The 19,792-nt window shown below is 54.7% G+C and overlaps 3 protein-coding genes across 6 annotated transcripts; 1 reads left to right on the top strand and 2 right to left on the bottom strand.

The window, feature by feature from the left end:
- Positions 1–344: 344 nt before the first annotated feature.
- LOC134553810 (membrane primary amine oxidase-like) lies at positions 345–6,466 on the bottom strand. 3 transcript variants are annotated; one of them, XM_063403908.1, is made up of 5 exons: positions 3,801–6,466; positions 3,068–3,668; positions 1,797–2,082; positions 1,471–1,600; positions 345–956 (listed from the first exon to the last, which is right to left on the bottom strand). In XM_063403908.1, the coding sequence occupies exons 1-5, from the start codon at positions 4,632–4,634 to the stop codon at positions 672–674; spliced, it is 2,136 nt and encodes a 711-aa protein (XP_063259978.1). In that variant the 5' UTR covers positions 4,635–6,466; the 3' UTR covers positions 345–671. The 3 variants fall into 3 exon arrangements, with proteins under 3 accessions (XP_063259978.1, XP_063259980.1, XP_063259977.1); XM_063403910.1 differs by having other exon boundaries at positions 3,068–3,971; positions 4,060–4,191; XM_063403907.1 differs by having other exon boundaries at positions 3,068–6,466.
- Positions 6,467–9,301: 2,835 nt separating this feature from the next.
- On the bottom strand, positions 9,302–15,560 carry PSME3 (proteasome activator subunit 3). Its single transcript, XM_063403984.1, has 11 exons — positions 15,402–15,560; positions 14,871–14,903; positions 14,526–14,588; positions 13,848–13,952; positions 13,497–13,545; positions 12,815–12,927; positions 12,234–12,302; positions 11,962–12,029; positions 11,752–11,806; positions 11,485–11,571; positions 9,302–11,011 (listed from the first exon to the last, which is right to left on the bottom strand). Exons 1-11 carry the CDS (start codon positions 15,441–15,443, stop codon positions 10,931–10,933), a joined length of 765 nt encoding a protein of 254 aa, XP_063260054.1. The 5' UTR covers positions 15,444–15,560; the 3' UTR covers positions 9,302–10,930.
- Positions 15,561–15,649: 89 nt separating this feature from the next.
- On the top strand, positions 15,650–19,720 carry BECN1 (beclin 1). Of its 2 annotated transcripts, none has more exons than XM_063403928.1 (11): positions 15,650–15,834; positions 15,923–15,990; positions 16,068–16,126; positions 16,519–16,609; positions 16,866–17,002; positions 17,137–17,328; positions 17,530–17,676; positions 18,162–18,311; positions 18,400–18,460; positions 18,905–19,047; positions 19,334–19,720. In XM_063403928.1, exons 1-11 carry the CDS (start codon positions 15,708–15,710, stop codon positions 19,500–19,502), a joined length of 1,344 nt encoding a protein of 447 aa, XP_063259998.1. In that variant the 5' UTR covers positions 15,650–15,707; the 3' UTR covers positions 19,503–19,720. The 2 variants fall into 2 exon arrangements, with proteins under 2 accessions (XP_063259998.1, XP_063259996.1); XM_063403926.1 differs by having other exon boundaries at positions 17,134–17,328.
- The last annotated feature ends 72 nt before the right edge of the window (positions 19,721–19,792 follow it).

Genomic DNA, 19,792 nt, shown 5'->3' with positions numbered 1-19,792 from the left:
GCTGCATCACCAGCAGCCACGAGACCCCTTCCTGCAAGTCCTGTCTGGATCCCTCCCTTGTGCCCAGCACTGAGGGCCTGAGGGCCACAACCCACCCAGTCCTGGCCATGACCCAGCCTCCCCCCAACAGCCACAGGGCTCAGTGCCAGTGCCCACCTCAGTCCATGCCCCTGAGCCCTGGGGCACGCCCCAGCTTGTCCCTCCTGCCCTCCAGCTGGACATCCCTGTGCCCTGACAAACAGCCAGAGCCACACTGCTGGGCTGGTTTGTGGGCACAGGAACTATGGCAGAGACCAGCATCATCCACAGGAGATGCTGCTGTAAGAATGAGACACTTGAGAGCATTGGACCAGCACCATTTTCATTATTTTAACCTGAGGTATGCACTACACAGCACTTGCTTCTACAGCAGAGGAACAGGATTTTCTCCTCACTTTCCTCTGGCGGCAGACTCAAATTCGGGAATTAACAGACAACTTAGATTTCCATCTCACGTCATGCTAGGAAAAATCATGCTTCCCTTTTCAAGAGCACTATTTCAAAAGCAACAATAAAATGTGAAGTCACTGGATAACTGAAAATTGAGACAACTTCACTAAAAAGCTGCAAATCAGAGACAGGATGGTCAGCCTGGTGTCTCTGACCACATCTCCTCACACCATCCTGTAGCATCAAAGCCTGCTCATATTTCGAAAACCATCATAGGTGAACGGGGGGAAGTTTGGCAAACAAGAGGCAGTTTTGGGCAAGCAGGCAAGAGGGTTGATTTCACATGCTGTGAAGTCCTGTTCGCTGGTGAAAAACACCCCATCGTGGGAGTATATGGAGGGGTCCAGGTCGTAGTAGTTGTAGGGTCTCAGGAGAAAACCGACCGAGTTTCCCACGGTCACAGTGTTGGGAATATCTTCAGAGTGTGGAATGTGAAGGAAGCCAGCAGTTATCCAGGCAACCAGGTCCTAGGCAGGGAAGAGCCACAAGCCCAGGGTTACTTCAGAAGCTGCAGCAGCGGTGACCAAAATACGCACGGGGCAGTGGGGAGTGACAGAAGGGAAGGAGGGGAACCCCGATGGGCACAAGCCAGCTGCTTTCCCACACATCAAGCTCCCCCCTCCTGGGAAAGAACTCCTCCCTTCCCCAAAGATCTGCCACAGCCGTGGCTGCAGACACCCACCCAGGTGAAGGGCCCTTGCCGTGGCCTCACTCTGGTCTGACAGAGGTTTTCATTACGTTTTGCCAGCATTTCTCCACAGGGAGAAACAAGCTTCTGCTCTGCACACACACTCTGTGTTCTCTGAGCAAAGCACCAAGCAGACACACAGAGAAGGGGATGCTCAGACCCACTTTCCTCTTTCCTCTGGGCTGCTGCTCTCACTGCTGTCCCAGGGGTGGTGCTGGAGCCTCTCTGCTCCTCGGAGCTCCCACTGAGCCTGGAGCTGGGTGTTACATTCCAGCCCAGGGAGCCCAGCTCACCTCGTTGGTGATGGTCTCGTTGTTGATGAAGTCAGCAAAGCTGACCGTGGGCGTCCAGGGGTCATTCTGGTTGTAGATGCTGGTGCTGGTGGGCTCCTCCTCCTTCCGCCGGGTGACGGCCAGCTGGTACCTGAGGACAAGAAAAGAGCAGCCCCCCGAGGCAGGGCAGAGCTAAATCAGCTCCTGAAAGCCTCCAGAGCACAGGCCTGCTCCAGTGGAGCGACCCCAGAAGAGTGCTCCCATCAGAGGACATCCAGCAAAGCCTTCCCAGCTGGCAGGGCTGGGGGATCTCTGAGACCCTGCCACGCCAGCCAGAACAGCCTGACCTTGCCCAGCTGATGGCTCTCTCCATGGAGCTGGCTTCAGGCATGTGGTCCCCTGCAAAACTGGTGATCTGGATCCTGTAGCCACGCTGGTGGCCCCACTTGTTTTTGCTGTTGGCAGCGAAGTAGATGTATCTGGGGACCTTGGAGTGCAGCCTGAAGGCAGCCTGGTCTTCCGTGTCCAGGACCTTCTTGGTGAGCTGTGGCCGCTCTATCTGCTGCTCGGGGCTCCAGGGAGCCCGTGTCACCTCAAATGCCATGTCGTGGGCCACCAGGGAGTTTTTCACCCCTGCGAAGCCAAAACAAAGTCACTGAGCAGAGTCCCCACAGTGCCCTGTTCCCCAGGGACCTCACAGTGCCTGCTCTCCCTGCTCTCCCTCCCTGCACCCCGGGGCTCTGAGCACCAACCCTGTCCAGGAGCAGTTACTGCTCTGCAGCTCCACATGCCATGACAACACCCCTTGTGTTGATCTCTGGCTGGGGACTCTTGTCCAAGCCAGGCAACACCACTCTGCAGCAGACACTGTGAGAGACAAGAGGGGATGAGGGATGAGCCTCACCCCAGGGCAGAGGAACAGGTTTGCTTCCTGTGCAAGCACAGGCTGATTAACCAGAGCATGAGCTTTGTTACTGCTCATTCTGCACAGTGGAGGCGCCTGGAGCAGCCCAGGTGCTGCACACATTTGCACATTACGGACAAGAGCAGTGTTGTGCTGCTCTCAGGGCCTGCCACAAAGAAGAAACATGGGCCCAAGGTTTGGAGCAACAAGAGTGGCTTAGGAGCAGATGGATCTGGGGAAAAGGTGTCAAAAGGCTGCTGGGGGCATTCAATGGCCAGTGCCTGTGCAGGTCTGGCAAAGGGGTTATTGCTCAGCACCTCCTGCCTGTCCCACCACAAAGCCCCTCTGTGTTCTGCTTCTTTAACATGTGAATTCTCAGCTTTCATAAAAGCCATTTCAGAGCTGAACCTGTGGCTATCTATGATGGTTTGATCCCCACAGAAGAACATTCATGCCCAGCAGAGCTCATTTCCTTTCTTCTTCTCACAGGAATAAAACTTTTCAGCCCACACCTCCCCTGGCAGTATTAACAGTGACAGTTTGATTTTATCTGCCTTCTCCCTGTTCCTGCAGTTTTACCACCCCCTACTGCAAGCACACCACTTCAGTGGTGAAAAGGAAAACTTGTATAACCACCAAAAAAAGTAAAGATTTTTGAATCTAAAAGCATTTGGAAAGTACTATTTAAAAAGGAGAGACAAGAGCCAGACCTACCTCCCACGTCCAAGTCCACCTTATAGTTGACAAAATGGGTGTGTATCGTGCCCAGCGTGTGCTCCCACAGCCTGTTGCCGTATCTCAGCCCATCCCCATGAAGAAAGGACGAGCTTGGGTAGCCCGTGGCCTGCACCTTGCCCTCCATGGCCCCATTCTGGTAGAAGATGAAGTCCCACACGTAGTCGTAGTTGCCCACGGTGACGATGGAGCGAACGACCAGCGCGGAGTTGACCAACCCGCCGTAGTAGAGCGACTGCAAGTTGGAGTAGTGGCGCCGCAGAGGGGAGCCCAGGTTGTGCTCAAAGATGCAGAGGGAAGCTTTCCTCTTCTGGGGCTTCAGGCTGTCTGACAGAGAGTGTGTGTCCACGTAGGTGGCCAGGTAGGGGCAGTCCACCCCTGGCACCAGCGGGGAGGTGTAGCGGCCCAGGCCGAAGCTGCCGTCCATGTAGCGCGTGGACATCCCCGCCGGGCAGTTGGAGCCGTACACTGACAGCGCCTCCTGCACGCTGATCTCGTAGGCAACCCTCTCCCCCTGGTGTCGGATGTCAAACAGCCGCAGGCCCCTGCTCACGCTCACCCCAAAGGCAAAGCTCCAGGCCTGGAAGAGCACCCGGTTGTTCCTGACGCTGTAGCGGGGACCCTGCGGCTCAAACTGCATCGGGAACTGCGCGGCCCGAGGTGCTCGAGGCCTCATGGACGAGAAGTCCCCGTCCCACGGAACCTTCCTCACCTTCTCCACGCTCATCCGACCCTGCACGTAGGCGCTCTCCAGCTGAGCCATGTCCCTGTAGTACTGCCCGTTATAGAAGACCCTGCTCACCGCCCACTGCGACATGTCCAGGCTGCTGTGGTCCACCAGCACCTCCAGCCCCACTGGGTGCACAAAGAACCCGCTGACGTTCTGGAACAGGACAAACCAGGTCACCCGATCTCCAGACTGGAACCCACGTGGAGCAGCTGTCACGACTGCCAGATTGGTTCCATCATACCCCAGCACTTGTTGCATGAAAGCCGGAGCCGAGGGCAGCACTTGGCTCTTTAGAAATCCCCAAATCTGCTTGTACTCAACAGCCAGCGTGGGTCTGCGGTGGTAGGGCAGCCTCCCCCCGTACTTCTGCACCGTCACATCTCGGTGGTACGCCGGCCTCGGCAGCGGCCCCACCACCAACTCGGTGATGTTGGGCTCCGGCTGCTTCCCAAAGTACAGCACAGCCAGGGCCTCTCGGGGGGGACGAGCCCCCGCGCCGTCCAGGAACCGCAGCACCTCTGCCTTGGCGGGCACCTGCAGCTCCACCAGGGCGATGCAGTTGTCCGAGGGTTCGGCGCGCGACGCCTCAACCAGCGGCACCCCGAGGTGTCCCTGCAGGTACCGCACCACCTGGGACATCTCCTCGGCTGTCAGGTCAGCAAAGACCAGGCTCTGGCTGTCCTCCACGTCCTCCTGCTGCGGGGGCAGGCGCTGGCAGGGGCTGGGGGTCCTTTCTCTGGTCAGCAAGACGCAGACCAACGCGAATATCGTGGCTAACGCCAGACCAAGCAGGATGAGCACGGTTTTCAGGTTCATGCCTGCAGCTGGTCCAGCAGCATTCAGAGGCTTTCAGAGGAAACTTTCCAGCTCCTGCCTCTGTCAGTGTATGCTGCACTGGATGGATTAGCAAAGCACAAAAGACTGGGAGAGGCTAGGGGAGGAGATCTGAAACCCTTGGTGACCAGAAAGGGCAGATCTCCTCTCAGCTGCAGCCTCTTCGGTCCTCCTTCATGGCAGTGCCCTGAAAGAACTTGTGGAGATGTAGGGTCAGTGACTCAGACAAGTTCCACATAATTCCGTTACTTTTTCAGTCCAGCCTGGCTTCCTGAGGCTGCCTGTAAAAACGGAGATCCTGCAGCCAGTCTGAGGTGGCTGTGACCACTGTGAGGCTCTGACAAGCTGGGAATTGTTGCCACACTCTACAATTTCACCTCTTTACAACTCACCGATTTTCCTTGTTTATCAGGCTGTTTCCTTGTAAACATTCTCCCTGGCAGCACCATTCCAAGCCTGGAGTTACTTTTTATTTAATTTTTTTCAGTCTTCTACATGGAAGCCTTTGCTGAAAACACATCCTCCTGTGTGGTGGTGGAAAAACTTTGGCAGGCATGGAGTTGTAGTTCAGGATGAGAATCAGGCCTCAAGGAGCTGTGAACAAGCAGCTCTTAGTTTGCACCACAGAACAGCTCTGAGTCAATTAATCCCCAGCATTGCACTGTCACAGCATCATCCAGCTTTTGTCTCTGCCTCCAACTCACAGAAAAACTGAGGTGCAGCTTCCGAGAGGTTCCCTCGAGGGCAGAAGCCAGAACCTGCACCTGGCAGCAGCCGAGGGCAGTGCCCACTCTCAGTGCTGCCAAGCCACAGTGCCCAGGCTGGGCAGCCACAGCTGCCCTCTGCCACCCCAAGGACTGTCCCTGCTGGCCTGGCAGCGCCGTGCACAGGCACTGGCAGAAGGAGGCAGCCAGGAGGGCTCGGTGCTCCGTCCTGCCACGCAGCAGATGTTCGGGGCAGACAAGACGCACCGCCTTGGCTACAGTCCCGGAGCTGGTGCTGAGTAGGACGAGGCATCCAAGAGAACCAGGGCTGGAGATTCAACCCAAAATTTCCACTCCTGCTGCCAGCCTTACCTCACCTCACCTCACCCTCATCTTCTCTTCCTTGCGTCATTTTCCTGATGGGAGGCAGCACCCACCATCCCTGGCTCTCCCTCTGCGGCAGGTCCTGCCGGGGGCTCAGCCCCTCTGTGGCCCTCTGGCCGTGCTCAGACACCACGCTGGGAGGCAGAAGGCCACGTTGCCATGGGACACACTCCATTATCCTCACCACCACTGGCAGCCTGAGCCTTCTCCAGGGCAGGCTGCAGTGTGAGGCCAGGGACACACTCGTGCTCTCTGTGCCAGCACACAGGGCTCTGCCTCGGCAGCCACCACGCAGGAGAGCCTCAGAGCCACAGCACTCGCTGCACACAGCCACAGTGCCAGCAAAGGGGCTCACTGCAGCACGGGCACAGCAAGGGGCAGGGACAGGACAGGACAGAAGTGCCATGGCTGCATGGGACAGCAGCCACAGGTGGCAGAAGTATCTGCTCTCATCAGCTCACAGTGGCAGAATCAAATGCCTCTGAGTAACCCCCAAAAAGGCAAAGCAGCACTGATTTCCAAGTCAGTCCTTCAATCTATGAAGTCACTGAGGCTTCAAGGATTACCTGGGGTCAGGATTGGAAGAATAATTCCTTTTTGGTTTCAGCCTGGAACATGGTGCCCATTTCACTTGGAGCACAGAGCAGCACTGCTTAGTCCAGGATTGGAGCACAGAGCAGCACTGCTGTCCTGGATCAGCTTTGGAGCACAGAGCAGCTCTGCTGTCCTGGATCAGCTTTGGAGCACAGAGCAGCTCTGCTGTCCTGGATCAGGTTTAGAGCTCAGAGCAGCACTGCTGTCCTGGACCAGCTTTGGAGCACAGAGCAGCTCTGCTGTCCTGGTCCAGGTCTGAGCACAGAGCAGCACTGCTGTCCTGGTCCAGGTTTGGAGCTCAGAGCAGCCCTGCTGTCCTGGATCAGCTTGGGAGCACAGAGCAGCACTGCTGTCCTGGTCCAGGTTTGGAGCTCAGAGCAGCTCTGCTGTCCTGGATCAGGTTTGGAGCTCAGAGCAGCTCTGCTGTCCTGGTCCAGCTCTGGAGCACAGCCAGGACATACCTGCTGTCACACAGGAATGGGACAAGTGCTGTGCTGCCACACACACTGACACAGCCAAGGTGAGACTGCGGCAGAACCTCCTTGGCTGCACAATGCTCGTGTGGACCTTTCCTTCAAGAAGCACACAAAGAGCAAATTGTTCAGGTTTGACTTCATCTCTTGGATTTGCATCTCTAGCTCCTCAAAGCCACGGCACAGGCTGCAATTACAGAAGGGCCCTTTCCAAGCAGCACAGCAGTAGTTTAGGAAAACTCCACAGGCCTTCCTGCCCCACAAATCACAACTCAATCCTGCAGCTGGCCTGAAAGAGATCCAAAAATAGAGTGTGGGAACACTCCTGGTTCTCTGCATGTTGGGGGCTTGGAAAGAAAGAGAAACCCTAATGTGTACTGACATCCCCATGACAAACCAAGCACAGCACACACCCCAGGGCTGCTGGATAAGGATGGCAGCTTTCTGCACTGCTCTGCCCCACTGCAGAGCCTGTGCCATGGAGGCCTTGTCTGATACCAGGATTTTTAGTACTCTCTGCTTCTGCTAGACTTTCCCAACTCTGGTTTAGAGCTGTTTCAGAATAAACAAAACAGCCTGAAACCCACCTTCATCTTGCAGTAGGAATTTCAGGAAGCAGAGTAATTAACTAAGTCTGCAGAGCCAGAACCTGTGTCAGTAGCTGCCTGATGAAAAGCAATGAGGGCTCTTTGGGGGCCACACACACCATGGAATTGCTTGTGTACCCTCTCCAAAAGGAGGCTGCAGCAGCTTAAAGCTAACCTAGAATTAAAGAAATTGCATGTCTCTGCAACAGCAGCATAATTGTTTATGACCTGCTCAGTGCACGTCCTGCTTCCCACATGCCAGTCCCCAGTGTGATCAGCCCATCACTGACCCACATCCCAGATGCAGAACTCACATCCTCCCCGGGTTTTATTTTGGCTCTGTGGTTGCTTTTAGGCACTGCCCATTTTATATTTGTTAAATTGCCCACATTCCCCAAACAAAGCAAGGGAGATGGGAGTGCTGTTTTTCACGCACACAGAAAGGTAAAGGTGGCAAAAAATAGAATCTGGAATTTACTGAAACCCAAACCAGAGGCAGACAGGTTTTGGCTTGGGGAAACTCGGAGGTAGCAACTGCAGCAGCTGGGGAAAGGGCAGATCAGGAAAACCCCTGCTAACACTCCCAACACTGACAAGGCTTGAGCAAGCCCCAAACCAGAGCTCAGACTTTAGAAAGCTCCCACTGCAATGCCTCACCTCATGGGGTGAGCTTATGCAAAGCACAGCAGTGGAACCTGCCTGACCCTTCCTCCCTTCCAGCTGTGCTGCTGGCAGTGCCTGTGGCTGCACACAGCTGCTGAGCCATTCTTCTCCTCCCCTGCCCTTCAGCTGGGATGTCTCAAGGACTGGTGAAGCAGAGCTCTGCCTGCACGCTGAGACTGCTCCCAGGCTCGCTAGGATCACAGACAACAAACCCTGCCCTGCTCCCAGGGATGAACCCAGTCCCTGCCAGCACCTGCCAAGACAATTGTCCTGGAAGCTCCATCCTTCCACGGCAGTGCTGGCACTGGCTCTCTGGGAGTTCAGGTTTTTTGACTGTGCTGAGGAGGAGCCCCTCAGGCTGCACCACACCAAGTCCTGCCAGCAATTCTTTCCTTTGGGCTCTGCTCCAGCTGCCTTGGCCCTGAGACCTGTTTGCAGCTCAGTGCCCCCTCCCTGCATGGGTCAGGCACCTGCAGGGCTTTCCCACACCGCAGGAATTTTCCTGCACAAGTGGCTGCTCCTGTTCCTGGGCAGCCAGAGGTGTCAGACAGGAGCACCAATCTGCAGGAGCTGCTCCCAGGGCCAGTCACAGACTCTGCTGAGCAGCACGGTGACCAGGACAGGCACAACCCCAAACAGGCACCAGGGGCTGGCTCAGAGGGGCTGCAGCCCTGCAGCTGCAGGCAGGGCACGCAGGAAAGCCTGGAGTGCCCCTCGAGAGGCCTCAGTGCCCCAGCATGGAGGGAAGGCAGGAACAGGACAATCCCCAGAGAAGCAGAGGGCACTGTGGGCACAGCAGGGCAGCTGCCTCTCCTTGGGTACCACATGCAGGGAGCAGCCAGGAGCAAGAGACACAGAGACACCGGGTGCTGCACCCAGGACAGCCGAGAGACACCTGCCCACGAGACCCTGCCTGGACAGGCAGAGACACCTGGAGCAACTGCAGGCTCAGAGAAACACCAGGCAACGTCCCCACGTCTGTTTGAGCTGGGACAGCCCAAGTCCCACACTGGGCTGAGATGGCACAGATTCCATCAAACCCAAGCCCATGGGCAAAATCCTGCCCAATGTGAGGCATGCTGAAGGAACAGAAACAACCTACACAGCACAGCAGTTTATAACAGTCAAAAAAAGGAATGAGGAGAATGAAGGGAAAGAGCAACTGAATGTGAGAAAGGCAGAACCACAACTGGACACTAAAACTGCATGGCCTAAGAGCCCAGCATCACACACAGGGGGCTGCCTTGAAAGAATTCCAAGTACCTTGTTTTAATTTCTTGACATGGTAAAAGTTTACATACGTTCATCTGGCAAAGAAAGCTGAACAAATGAAAAGGAATCAATACAAAGAAACACAAGGGGAAGTGCTGCTCCCAGACAGCAGCTCAACGCAGTTGGTTTGTTACTGAATATTTATTAGAGGGAAGACTAAGAGTTGACTTACTACAAACAACAACAGAAGAGTCTATAGCAAGGGCCAGCAGCCCGCCTCACTCTGGGCAAATCCCTGGGAAACCAGCAAGAGACAACATGGCTCTTAGATGTGGAAGCAGAGAAAAAAAAAACCAACTAAAAATAAAGTAAAAAAAAATTAGGGAAGAAAATTCATTCCATTTGTCACTGTTGTTACAATGAGATTAACACAACTCTTAAGGCTACTGCACAATAAGAATATACAGGTGTAACAGCGAGACCTGGGAAACAGCGAGGTTCCTGAAACAAATGATTCAACGTTCCCTGATTAGGGGACTTAAGTAGAAATACTATAAATAAGAAAATTTTGAAGCCTGCAGCGTTATGGGCCCACTTGCCACACACAAAAACTGACGCAATACAACCAGTCATTTCCAAAGGGGTTTGTAATGGACCACGAAATGTTCTGGCAGCTTGGAGGAGTCACGAGGCACGGGAGTGTGCCCTGTGCAGGGGAAAGACTGCAAGGTCTGCAAGGTACCAGGTGGGTGTCAGCCACCCTCACCGTCAAGCACCAGCTGTGGCAGCCAGCCTGCTCTGCCCAGGCACCAGGGAGCACCGCCAGGGACAGGGGGACTCGGTCTGATCACATGCAGAGATATTTTAGGAGTTTAGCATCAGATCTCCAGCCCATCCCTTCTCTCAGCCCAGGCAAAAGGAACCCATGCTGAAGGGGCAACTGGGATGTATGTGAAAGAACACTGGTTTTAGCCAAGAAAGTGGCTCTAGTCAAATGGCAGAAGCCACCTGAGCTCCTGACAGCCAGGACAGCACCAGCTCTAGTTCCAAGCACTTGCCTCATGCTCTGCACTGATCCAGACAGAACTGGTGAGGCAGAGACCTGTGGGGCAGGCTCTGCTGAGCCAGGAGATAGCCAGAAAGGGAGTGCAGATGGCTCAGTGGCACCAGAGCACAGCTGCCAAGGGGCAGGGTCCCTGGTCAGTGCAGAGCTGGTAGCAGAGGGGCCTGGCCACAGCCAGCAGTGGGGACAGAGCTCCCCTGCTGTGGCACTGCTGGGCCTGCCCTCGTGCTGGGCTGTTTGCCCTGTTCCAGAGACCCCAGTGCAGCCACCAGACAAGAGATGGGACAGGACAAGGGCTTGGTCTATAGTGTTCCCAGTCAGGTAGGAAGCAAGGCATGAAGGAATGTCCCTGCCTGGCTGCAGCAGCCTCTGGGGCACCCAGTGCAGCATGGCCTCTACTACCAGTGACTAGAGGAAGAGGGAGAGCTCCTGAGACCTGAACAAAACCAATCACAAAACTAGGCAAGAATTTCTTTAGAGTTTAACTAAGAATGCAATACTATTTCCAGCCAGTTTCCCATCTCGATAGTCACGTAACAAACCAAGGCAATGACGGTCTTTAGTTGACTGAACAGTTCTCAAGTTCAAACGTTGACACTTAATAGAGGGTCTCAGCATTGCTGCTCCGAGGCCTCTTGATCTTCTCAATGTTTTTAAGGATCATGTCATGCAAAGTGACCTGCAAAAAGGAAGAACAGGACTCAGGCAGGAACAGATCCAGCTTTCACCTGGTTACCACAGCAGCACCACTCCCCTTGGCACCACCCTCAACCCTTGTGTGCAAACACACACCTGGTTAAGGCAAGGGTTTCCTCCAGCCAGAGCTTACAGAAGCCAGTACAGGTAATACCAAAAACATTTACTCAGAAACCCCAGGATTGGCTTGTGCTGTATGAAAAGCTTAGGATCAGATTCCCACAGAGGGAACATGAATATTTTTCACTAGGGCCTTGTGAACACTGCTGGAAACATCAGCAGCTCTAGGAGATGGTGGGGAAGCAGCAGTGGGCTCGTCTCGCTGGAGCCGAAGCGGGAAGCAGGCAGGCTTCCTGCCAGGAGTGGCTGTGCTCAGGGGGAAAGGAGCAGCAGCAGGCTCACAAGGGCTCTCCACTGCTACTGAGAAACCCGTGTGAGCTCTGTGTTTCCACTTACATATTGATTCCTCAGCTCTGAAATGATGAGGCGCAGACTAATGTACTCCTTCTCGTCGATCTCCGTCACGGTGCGGCGATAGTCCTCCTGCCGGGGGCACGCACGGCTCAGCCAAGCCCCCCACCAAGAAACCCCCACCTTCATCCTGGTATGATCCCCCCTCTTCCTCCAGGAGCCCCAGCTCAGAAAGGACAGAGACAAAGCAGCTCAAGGAGTCCCAAGAAGCAGCAGCACAAACGCGTAAATCGCCATGTCCCTGGGACTTACCACATGAGGGTACTTGGCTATTTTGGAAACCAGCTTTGCTCTTGTGATATAGTATCTGGCAGGGAAAGAGAGAGATTAAAGCTCAGATAAACAGCACCTGGATTATTTTCAGGTCCAAGCTGCCCTGTAACAAAAGCTGGGGGACCTTTCCCAAACACATTCCTTTCCCAAGGAATGAAAAAAGAAGTCTGTGTGTTCTTGCATGCCTACCTAGAAATCTGGTCCAGGTAAGATGCTGCCTCGCTCTCCACAGTCCGAAGCTCAGCAACTGTTTCTTCCTGCAGGGAGGACAAGGAAGCGATTAGCTCCAGCAGGCTGCAGCTGGCCTCCAGGGCTCACTGTCTCAGCAGCATCACATCACGTTCAAGTTTGTGTTTTACAACCTGAGCTAACCCCATCCTGCAGCTGCTGGACAGCATGAACTGAAAGATCCAGAGGAACCTCACAGCTACAAGGCCCTGGAGCACAGAGCAGTGCCTTACCTGAATAGAAACACCAAAGTTGTTCCCATCCTCTATCCTGGGAATGAGAAGCTGCACCCACATTTTGACCTGCAGTGGAGAGATCACAACGCTGACCAATGCCAACATCTGCACAAAGATTTCTCTCAGGAATGTCAGCAAAAGCCTCCCAGGACCCTGCCTTTGCCACAGACACCATGATAAACTCCTGCAGGTCCCTTATGCACCGATAACACTTCCAAGATCACTTCCCACATGGCTGGGATGCCATGCAACCAGCACAGGCCCAGCTTCCCATGGGAAGCTCTCCTCACCACGCCACAGGAGCCCTTGGCAGGAGTCTGTGCAAAAGAAGGGCACAGCAAAGCCTCATGAGGCCTGAAAACAGACATCCTTCCCCTTCCAGTGAGGTTTCACCTGCCAAGGATGAAAACAAAACAAAATCTCCCCAGGAGTTTCAGCTGCCTCCCAGCCCCTGTCAGACAGGACCAAGCCCTGCTTTTCCTCATCTGCAGCACGGAGGGACCTGCTCCTTTCACAGCTCTGCCTGCCCAGGCGTAAAACCACCCTGCTCCCTCCCCTTGCTCCAGGCTCACACCCACCGTATTGCACTTCTCAATGAGCAGCCTGATTTCTGGTTTCACTTTCTCAATGATGTCCACCAGCTGCTGGTTGCTCTTCAGCATCCCATTGGGCATCACAAACACTTTGGTACCTGTGGCAGAGACAAACCCCAGCGTGAGCTCCCAGGAACTGCCCCAGGGTCGGACCAAGGGCCCACCTGAGCCTCACTCATCTCCCACCAAGGCCACAAAGGGACTGGGCCAGGCTGTGGCCACCTGTAGGGAAGGGGAAATAGGGCATGGGATGACAGCAGTGACCACAAGGGAAGGAGAAGAGAAAACACAGAGCAGGATGAGACTGAAGAGCTGGAGGATGCTGAGCACAGAGGGCTTTCCTTGTGCACACGTTGTGTCTCAGCTCAATCCAAAGCCTGGAATCTTCTTCCAGACACAGAGAGGAACTGCACAGAGCCACCAGGAGATCAGCTGCCTCTGTCAGCGGGCCAAGATCCAGACAAGTACTACTTATGTCCATCAGAGAAGTACTAATTATGCTTCTAAGAGCTGGAACCTCCACATCAAACATCTGTAGGTCAGGCTCTGGCCTGTATGAGCAGCAGCTGCTGGCAGGGCAAGTGCAGCTCACATGGTTTGCATCCCCAAGGCTCAGTGCAGCAGTGCAGGGGGCAGGCAGCAACACAAGGGACTCGGGGATTCTTACCCTGAAAGGTCTCTTCATGGTCTTCCAGCTTCCTCTTTTTCATATTTGGCTAAAATATACAAAATGTTTTACTCACAAACTAGTCGTAAGCTGTAAAAGCGTTGCAAAGGAAAAAAAGAAAGGAAAACTTAGAGCCCTGCCATGATCCTGGTTTCTAAGCATTCTTCCCTAAAGCCCAGGAAGGACTGCAGAGCAGTGTTACCTCCAGAAGACTTCCCAGGCTTGAGAGATCAATCTCTAGAAGCCTCTGGGCCAAGGCCTGTTATTAAATAAGAATATCCTACCCCAGCACAGAGGAAACCATGCAGTTTTAAACAGAAGCTGGCATCACAGCCAGGAGAGTAACCTTACCCCATCCAGTCCATCATGGCTGTTGGTGAGAAGAATTGGGTCAGGCACTGGGAGGTTCATGTCCGAATGGATCTGAGTCAGATCATGAATATTCAGGATGGGTTCCTGCAGAACAAAGCAGATTTGTTATTTGATTATGAATTAACAAATTCTGCCACAGCAAATAAAATGAGAAGACAAAAGATTCAGGAATCCCTGTTGTCCAAGAGGAACGAGATTAAAAATTAGGATGTATGAAGACAAAAGTTAGGATGAATGAAGACAAAAGTTAGGATGAATGAAGACAAAAGTTAGGATGAATGAAGACAAAAGTTAGGATGAATGAAGACAAAAGTTAGGATGAATGAAGACAAAAGTTAGGATGAATGAAGACAAGAAGTCTGGCAATAGGCTGTGACCCCCCAGCCAGGGCTATGGGGCAGATATTGGTGTCCCTGTGAGACCCCAGCACTGCCAGGGACACTGGGGAAAGAGAAATGTGAGAGATCACACAAAGCAAACTGCAGAAGGCAGCACCCCTCCAGAGCCAACAGCACTGCAGTGTGAGCAGCTAGCTGCTGCCTTGTCTCTGTGCAACAAGGTGAAATGCATGGAAAACACCTGAGAAAAGACCTGCCACATCAATTTCAAAACAGAGCTGAAAATGGAAAAGGACACGGAGAACAAGGCACACCCTACCTTAAGGAATCCATCCAGCTCTAACAGCTTCTTTGGAAAAAAGTTTGCTACGAGGTCCTCAGCCTAAGAAAGAAAGAACAGTGATGTGAGAGAAGGCCATGTGGCTCCCACCAGCAGGCAAGAGCACCAGGGAAATGATCTGAGCATAAGCAGGAAACAGAAAGAACAAAAGTTCCTCCTGCTGCCAAAACCAAACAAAGCTCAGGTGAGGAGAGAGCCCCGAGGCTCAGGGGCCTCACTGCAGTGGGTGACTGAGGAGCTTCCAGGCCAGGCTCAACCCACAGCAGCGTTTGTCAGAAAGATACAGCACCAACACTTCCTTCCTGCTCCACCTGTGCCACTCACCTCACTCGTGATGCGCTCCCTGAAGGAGTCAACCTACAGAATGAAACAGGGACACGTCAGGGTGGCCGTGGAACGGCGGGGCGGCCGCGCACCGGGCCCTGCACGACCCCCGCAGCCCGGCCCCCGCTCTCCCGGGAACGGGAGAGTCTGCGGACACCGAGCGGGGCTGCCCGGGGACCCCCGGAGCGGCTCTGTCCACCCGGCCCGGGCTCCGGGCGCTGCGGGGAACGGGAAACCGCGCATCCCCCGCCGGGTGGGGGATCCGCCGGGCCGCCCCCCGGGGCACAGCGCCGGCCGCATCCCCGCCCCCCGGCGCTGCGGGGCCGGGCGGAGGTGGAGACACCGGGGGCTCGGCGGGCCGGGCGGGCCGCGCTCGGCGGGCAGGGTGGAACGGCCGGGAGGCGCCGTGGGGCGGCCCCAAGCCCGCCCCGCCCCGGGCCGGCACCAGCAGAGCTCGGCGCGGGCCGGCGGGGCGGAGGCGGCGGCCGGGCCGGGCGGGGCCGGGCGGGACGAGCGGCGGGGCGGGCGCACCTTGAGCTTCACCTCCGGGTCCACCTTGAGCAGCGAGGCCATGGCGGCTCCGGTCTCGGGGCCGCTCCGCTTCCCCGGGCCCACACCGGAAATGACCTCACGCCGCGCGCCCGCCAATGCCGCGCGTGCCCGCCGCCCGCGTGACGCCCCCCGCGCGCACGCGCCGCCGGGTCCTGGCCGCTCAGCGCCGCCCGGGGCGGGGACGCGGAAAATGGCGCGGGCGGCGCCGCGCACCCCTGCCAGGACCGCGCCCCGCGCGCGTCACGTCCGGCGCGCGGCGATGGCGGGGCGCGCGCGGGCGGCGCGATGGAGGGAGCACGGGCGGGCGGCGGCACCGCGCATGTCAGCTTCGTGTGCCAGCGCTGCTGCCAGCCGCTCAAGCTCGACACCTCCTTCAAGGTCCTCGACCGCCTCACCATCCAGGAGCTCACCGGTACCGCGGCGCGCTAGGGTGGCGGGCCGGGGCTGGGGCAGGGCCCCGGGCCTAGGCCTGGGCCCGGCTGACGCCTTCTCTCCCACAGCGCCGCTGGTGACCGCCGCCCCCGCCAGACCCGGGGACCTGCACGAAGAGGAGAGCGCCCTGACGGAGGTACGGCGGGCCCGGGTGCGGCGGGGCGCGGCGACAGCTCCCCCGGGCCCGCCGGTAATGATGCTCCCTGCCCCCAGGAAGCCTTCGTGGAGAACCGGCAGGACGGCGTGTCCAGGAGGTTCATCCCGCCAGCCAGGTACAGGCGCTGCCACGCTGCCCTCAGGCCCGGTCCGGCTTGGAGCCTGTCCCTGCGGGTGGCTTGAGCCGACGCTGTGGCAGCGCCTGAGAAAGCTCCTCTCGCGGACAGAGATCATGCTGAATAGCTCGTGTGACCCCCTAGAGTTTCCCCTGCAGGATCCCCGTGGCCCTCGGGCTCCCTGTCAGTCTGGGCACAGATCTACCCAGTCCTTGGGGCACTGCTCCAAGTGGAGTCTGTGTGGTTAACACAGACCCGGCAGAGCCCCTGAATCACGGGCTGCCCCAGCCTCCTGCTCTCACTCTTCCCTGAGCCAGCCCCAGGTTCTGGTCTGGCGCTTGAGCTGCCTCCCCTCAGCACTTAGCGCTCATGTCAGTAACATTCTTTCCAAGAATGATGTCAACAGAGAGTGCCAACAGCTTCACGCTGATCGGGGAGGCCTCGGATGGCAGCACCATGGAAAACCTCAGCCGGAGACTGAAGGCAAGTGGCTCACGAGCTGGTGGGCTCAGATCCTGGGGAAGGGAGCATCAGTTTTTCCTGATGCTCTGCAAAACTAAACGTCAAAGTTTCCTATAGCATTTGCCCTCCGGGGGCTTGGTTGGTGAGTAGTTCAGTAAATGTAGATTATTTAATCAGAGTTTGACTTGCAAAGAACATTTCTGCTAGCTGAGGCTGCTGCTAACCAGCAGGCAGCTGCCTGTGGTTTCCTTTGCACTAACGTGAGCCCTTCCTGCAGGTCACTGGCGACCTGTTTGACATCATGTCTGGGCAGACAGACGTGGATCACCCCCTGTGTGAGGAGTGCACAGACACTCTGCTGGACCAGCTGGACACACAGCTCAACATCACAGAGAATGAGTGCCAGAACTACAAGTGAGTGAGCCAGAGATGACCCGAGACAGAGCTGCTGTAGCTTGAGGCACGATCAGCCTGGAGAGCCTGGGGCTCCTCACAACTGGACTGACCAGGATTCTTGTTTTGGTAATCCTGTTGTTCTCCTTTAGAAGATGTCTGGAGATCCTGGAACAGATGAATGAGGATGATAAAGAGAAGCTGCAGACAGAACTGAAAGAGCTGGCACTGGAGGAGGAGCAGCTGATTCAGGAGCTGGAGGATGTCGAGAAGAACCGCAAGATTGTGGCTGAGGACTTCGAGAGGGTCAGGGCAGAGGCCGAGCGCCTGGAGCAGGAGGAGGCCCAGTGAGTGAACTGCACCTGCAGCTTGTGGCAGGGGTTGGAGGCAGCAGATAAATGAGGTTGTAACATGAGAAACTGTAAATGTGCCCAAAGGCCAGTGGCTCTCTCCCTGCAGATGGAAAGGGTGAGACCAAACCAGCCTGCAGAGCTGTCCCTGATGTATAAGCCAGCACTCAGCACTCGTTGTCTTGCTTTTGCTCAAAGGTATCAGAAGGAATACTGTGAGTTCAAGAGGCAACAGCTGGAGCTGGATGATGAGCTGAAAAGTGTGGACAACCAAATGCGCTATGCCCAGATGCAGTTGGATAAATTAAAGAAAACCAACGTGTTCAATGCAACCTTTCACATCTGGTAATGTAGACATTGGAATATTATATCCATTTTCTTGGAATCTGCAGTGTGAGGCTGTTAAGTCACTGCATTTGACAGGAAAGGTGCCAGCCAGCTCACAGTTACCTCCTAGCAAAGCAATGAGTGCCACCTCCCAGGAGTGGCAGCTGAGTAGAGTGTGCCAGGCTGTGGGACTGGGAAATGGCTCCTTCACCAGTCCCAGTAACACTTTGGGAAGCCCTGGGCCAGCCAGCAGTGACACTGGCATTAGGGCTCACAGAGCAGGCAGCTTAGAGAGGCTGGCTAGGGGGTTTTGTTGTGTTTTTATGACAAAAAGAGAACAAGTGTTTGGTATTTGCATAAACCTATTAAGAATGGCCCCAAACCCTCTGTGTGCACGGCTGGCACTGTGTGTGCTGTGCTGTTGGGACACAGCCCCTGTTTGGTTATCAGCCCAAGAGCTTTTCCCAGCCTAGCACACTTATTTATAATTCTTCTTATCGCAGGCACAGCGGGCAGTTTGGCACAATAAATAACTTCAGGCTGGGCCGTCTCCCCAGCGTTCCCGTGGAATGGAATGAGATCAACGCTGCCTGGGGGCAGACTGTGCTGCTGCTGCATGCCCTGGCCAACAAAATGGGCCTCAAGTTCCAGAGGTGTGTGCAATACCACACACAGTTCATCTGTGACCCAGAGGGGACAGGCACACTCAGGTGCCTGTGAATTCTGTCTCTTTTTTTTCAGATACCGTCTTGTCCCCTTTGGCAACCACTCCTATTTGGAGTCCCTCACAGACAAATCCAAGGTAAGAGGTCACAGACAAACCATGGGACATTGGCCTTGAGTGCCAGAGCTCTGGTCACACTGGGGTGCAGGAAACAAATTTTGGTCTCTGTGAATGTGAAGTGCAGGAAAACTGGCTGCCCCAGCTCACTCCACATCCTGTGTGAAGCCACTGGTGCTGCCAGCCAGCAGTGTTAAAAGGGACAGAACTGTTGAATGACACATCTGGCCAGGGGCAGAGGCATGCCTTGGGGTGATTGGCAGGTAGATGGCATGATTTGGGATTGGTGGAAGTCAGGAATAAATGCCTGCACGTGGTAGGCACTTGCATAAAACCAGTCACACTTGCTCTGTGCCACAAGATGCCATTTCTCAGCATCCCATGACAAATATAAGATTAAAAAGCTGCAGTGACCATAGTAAAAACAAGTGCTTGGGGGGTGCCTGATACAAATCTCTTTCCCAGGAGCTTCCCCTGTACTGCTCTGGAGGCTTGAGGTTCTTCTGGGACAATAAGTTTGATCACGCCATGGTGGCATTCCTGGACTGTGTGCAGCAGTTTAAAGAGGAAGTGGAAAAAGGTGAAACTCGGTTTTGTTTGCCTTACAGGTGAGTGTTGCCACAAAACTGTCAAATTCAGCCCTGTGTGCTCCCCCCAGCACTGGCTGCTGTTTCAGTCCTGACTTTTGGAAATGACCTGGAATTCTTTATGATCTGTGTTTGCTGGTTTCATTGAAAATTTAAACCAGCCCCTTGGGTGGAGTCCTGAGGCTTGCTAAAGTCCCTTTAAAAACAGAATAGTATTATTGTCAAATTTAAAATGAGTGCTTGATGTCATACTGAGATTAAATGTTTACAGTAGGAGTGCACTAATTAAAGCTTGTGTGTGATACAGGATGGACGTGGAGAAAGGAAAGATTGAAGACACGGGTGGCAGTGGTGGCTCTTACTCAATTAAAACACAGTTTAACTCTGAAGAGCAATGGACAAAAGCACTAAAATTCATGTTAACTAACCTGAAATGGGGCCTGGCCTGGGTCTCATCCCAATTCTATAACAAGTAACTGGTCAGAACTTGTTCTGGCAGCTGTGGAGTCTGCATTGTGTTGGAGAAAGGTAAATTAAGATGTCTGTTAATATTAACCAGTACAAAATGTTTACAATACCAAAAATCCACAAGACACTTTATTAAAAATACCATTATTACAAGTAGTTTATAGAAAAGCAATATGCAAAGTTGTATCATTGAGCTGAACAGAATAAAACCCAGCTATTAAATGGATTCTAAACTGTTATTTTGGGGGTTTATGGCCATGCACGTAAATCATTGTCAAACTTCAGAATACCCATCAGT

This window comes from Prinia subflava, chromosome 8 (assembly GCF_021018805.1).
Source record: "Prinia subflava isolate CZ2003 ecotype Zambia chromosome 8, Cam_Psub_1.2, whole genome shotgun sequence".
NCBI classification, from domain to species: domain Eukaryota; kingdom Metazoa; phylum Chordata; class Aves; order Passeriformes; family Cisticolidae; genus Prinia; species Prinia subflava.
This window is presented reverse-complemented; position numbering and strand designations above follow the sequence as displayed.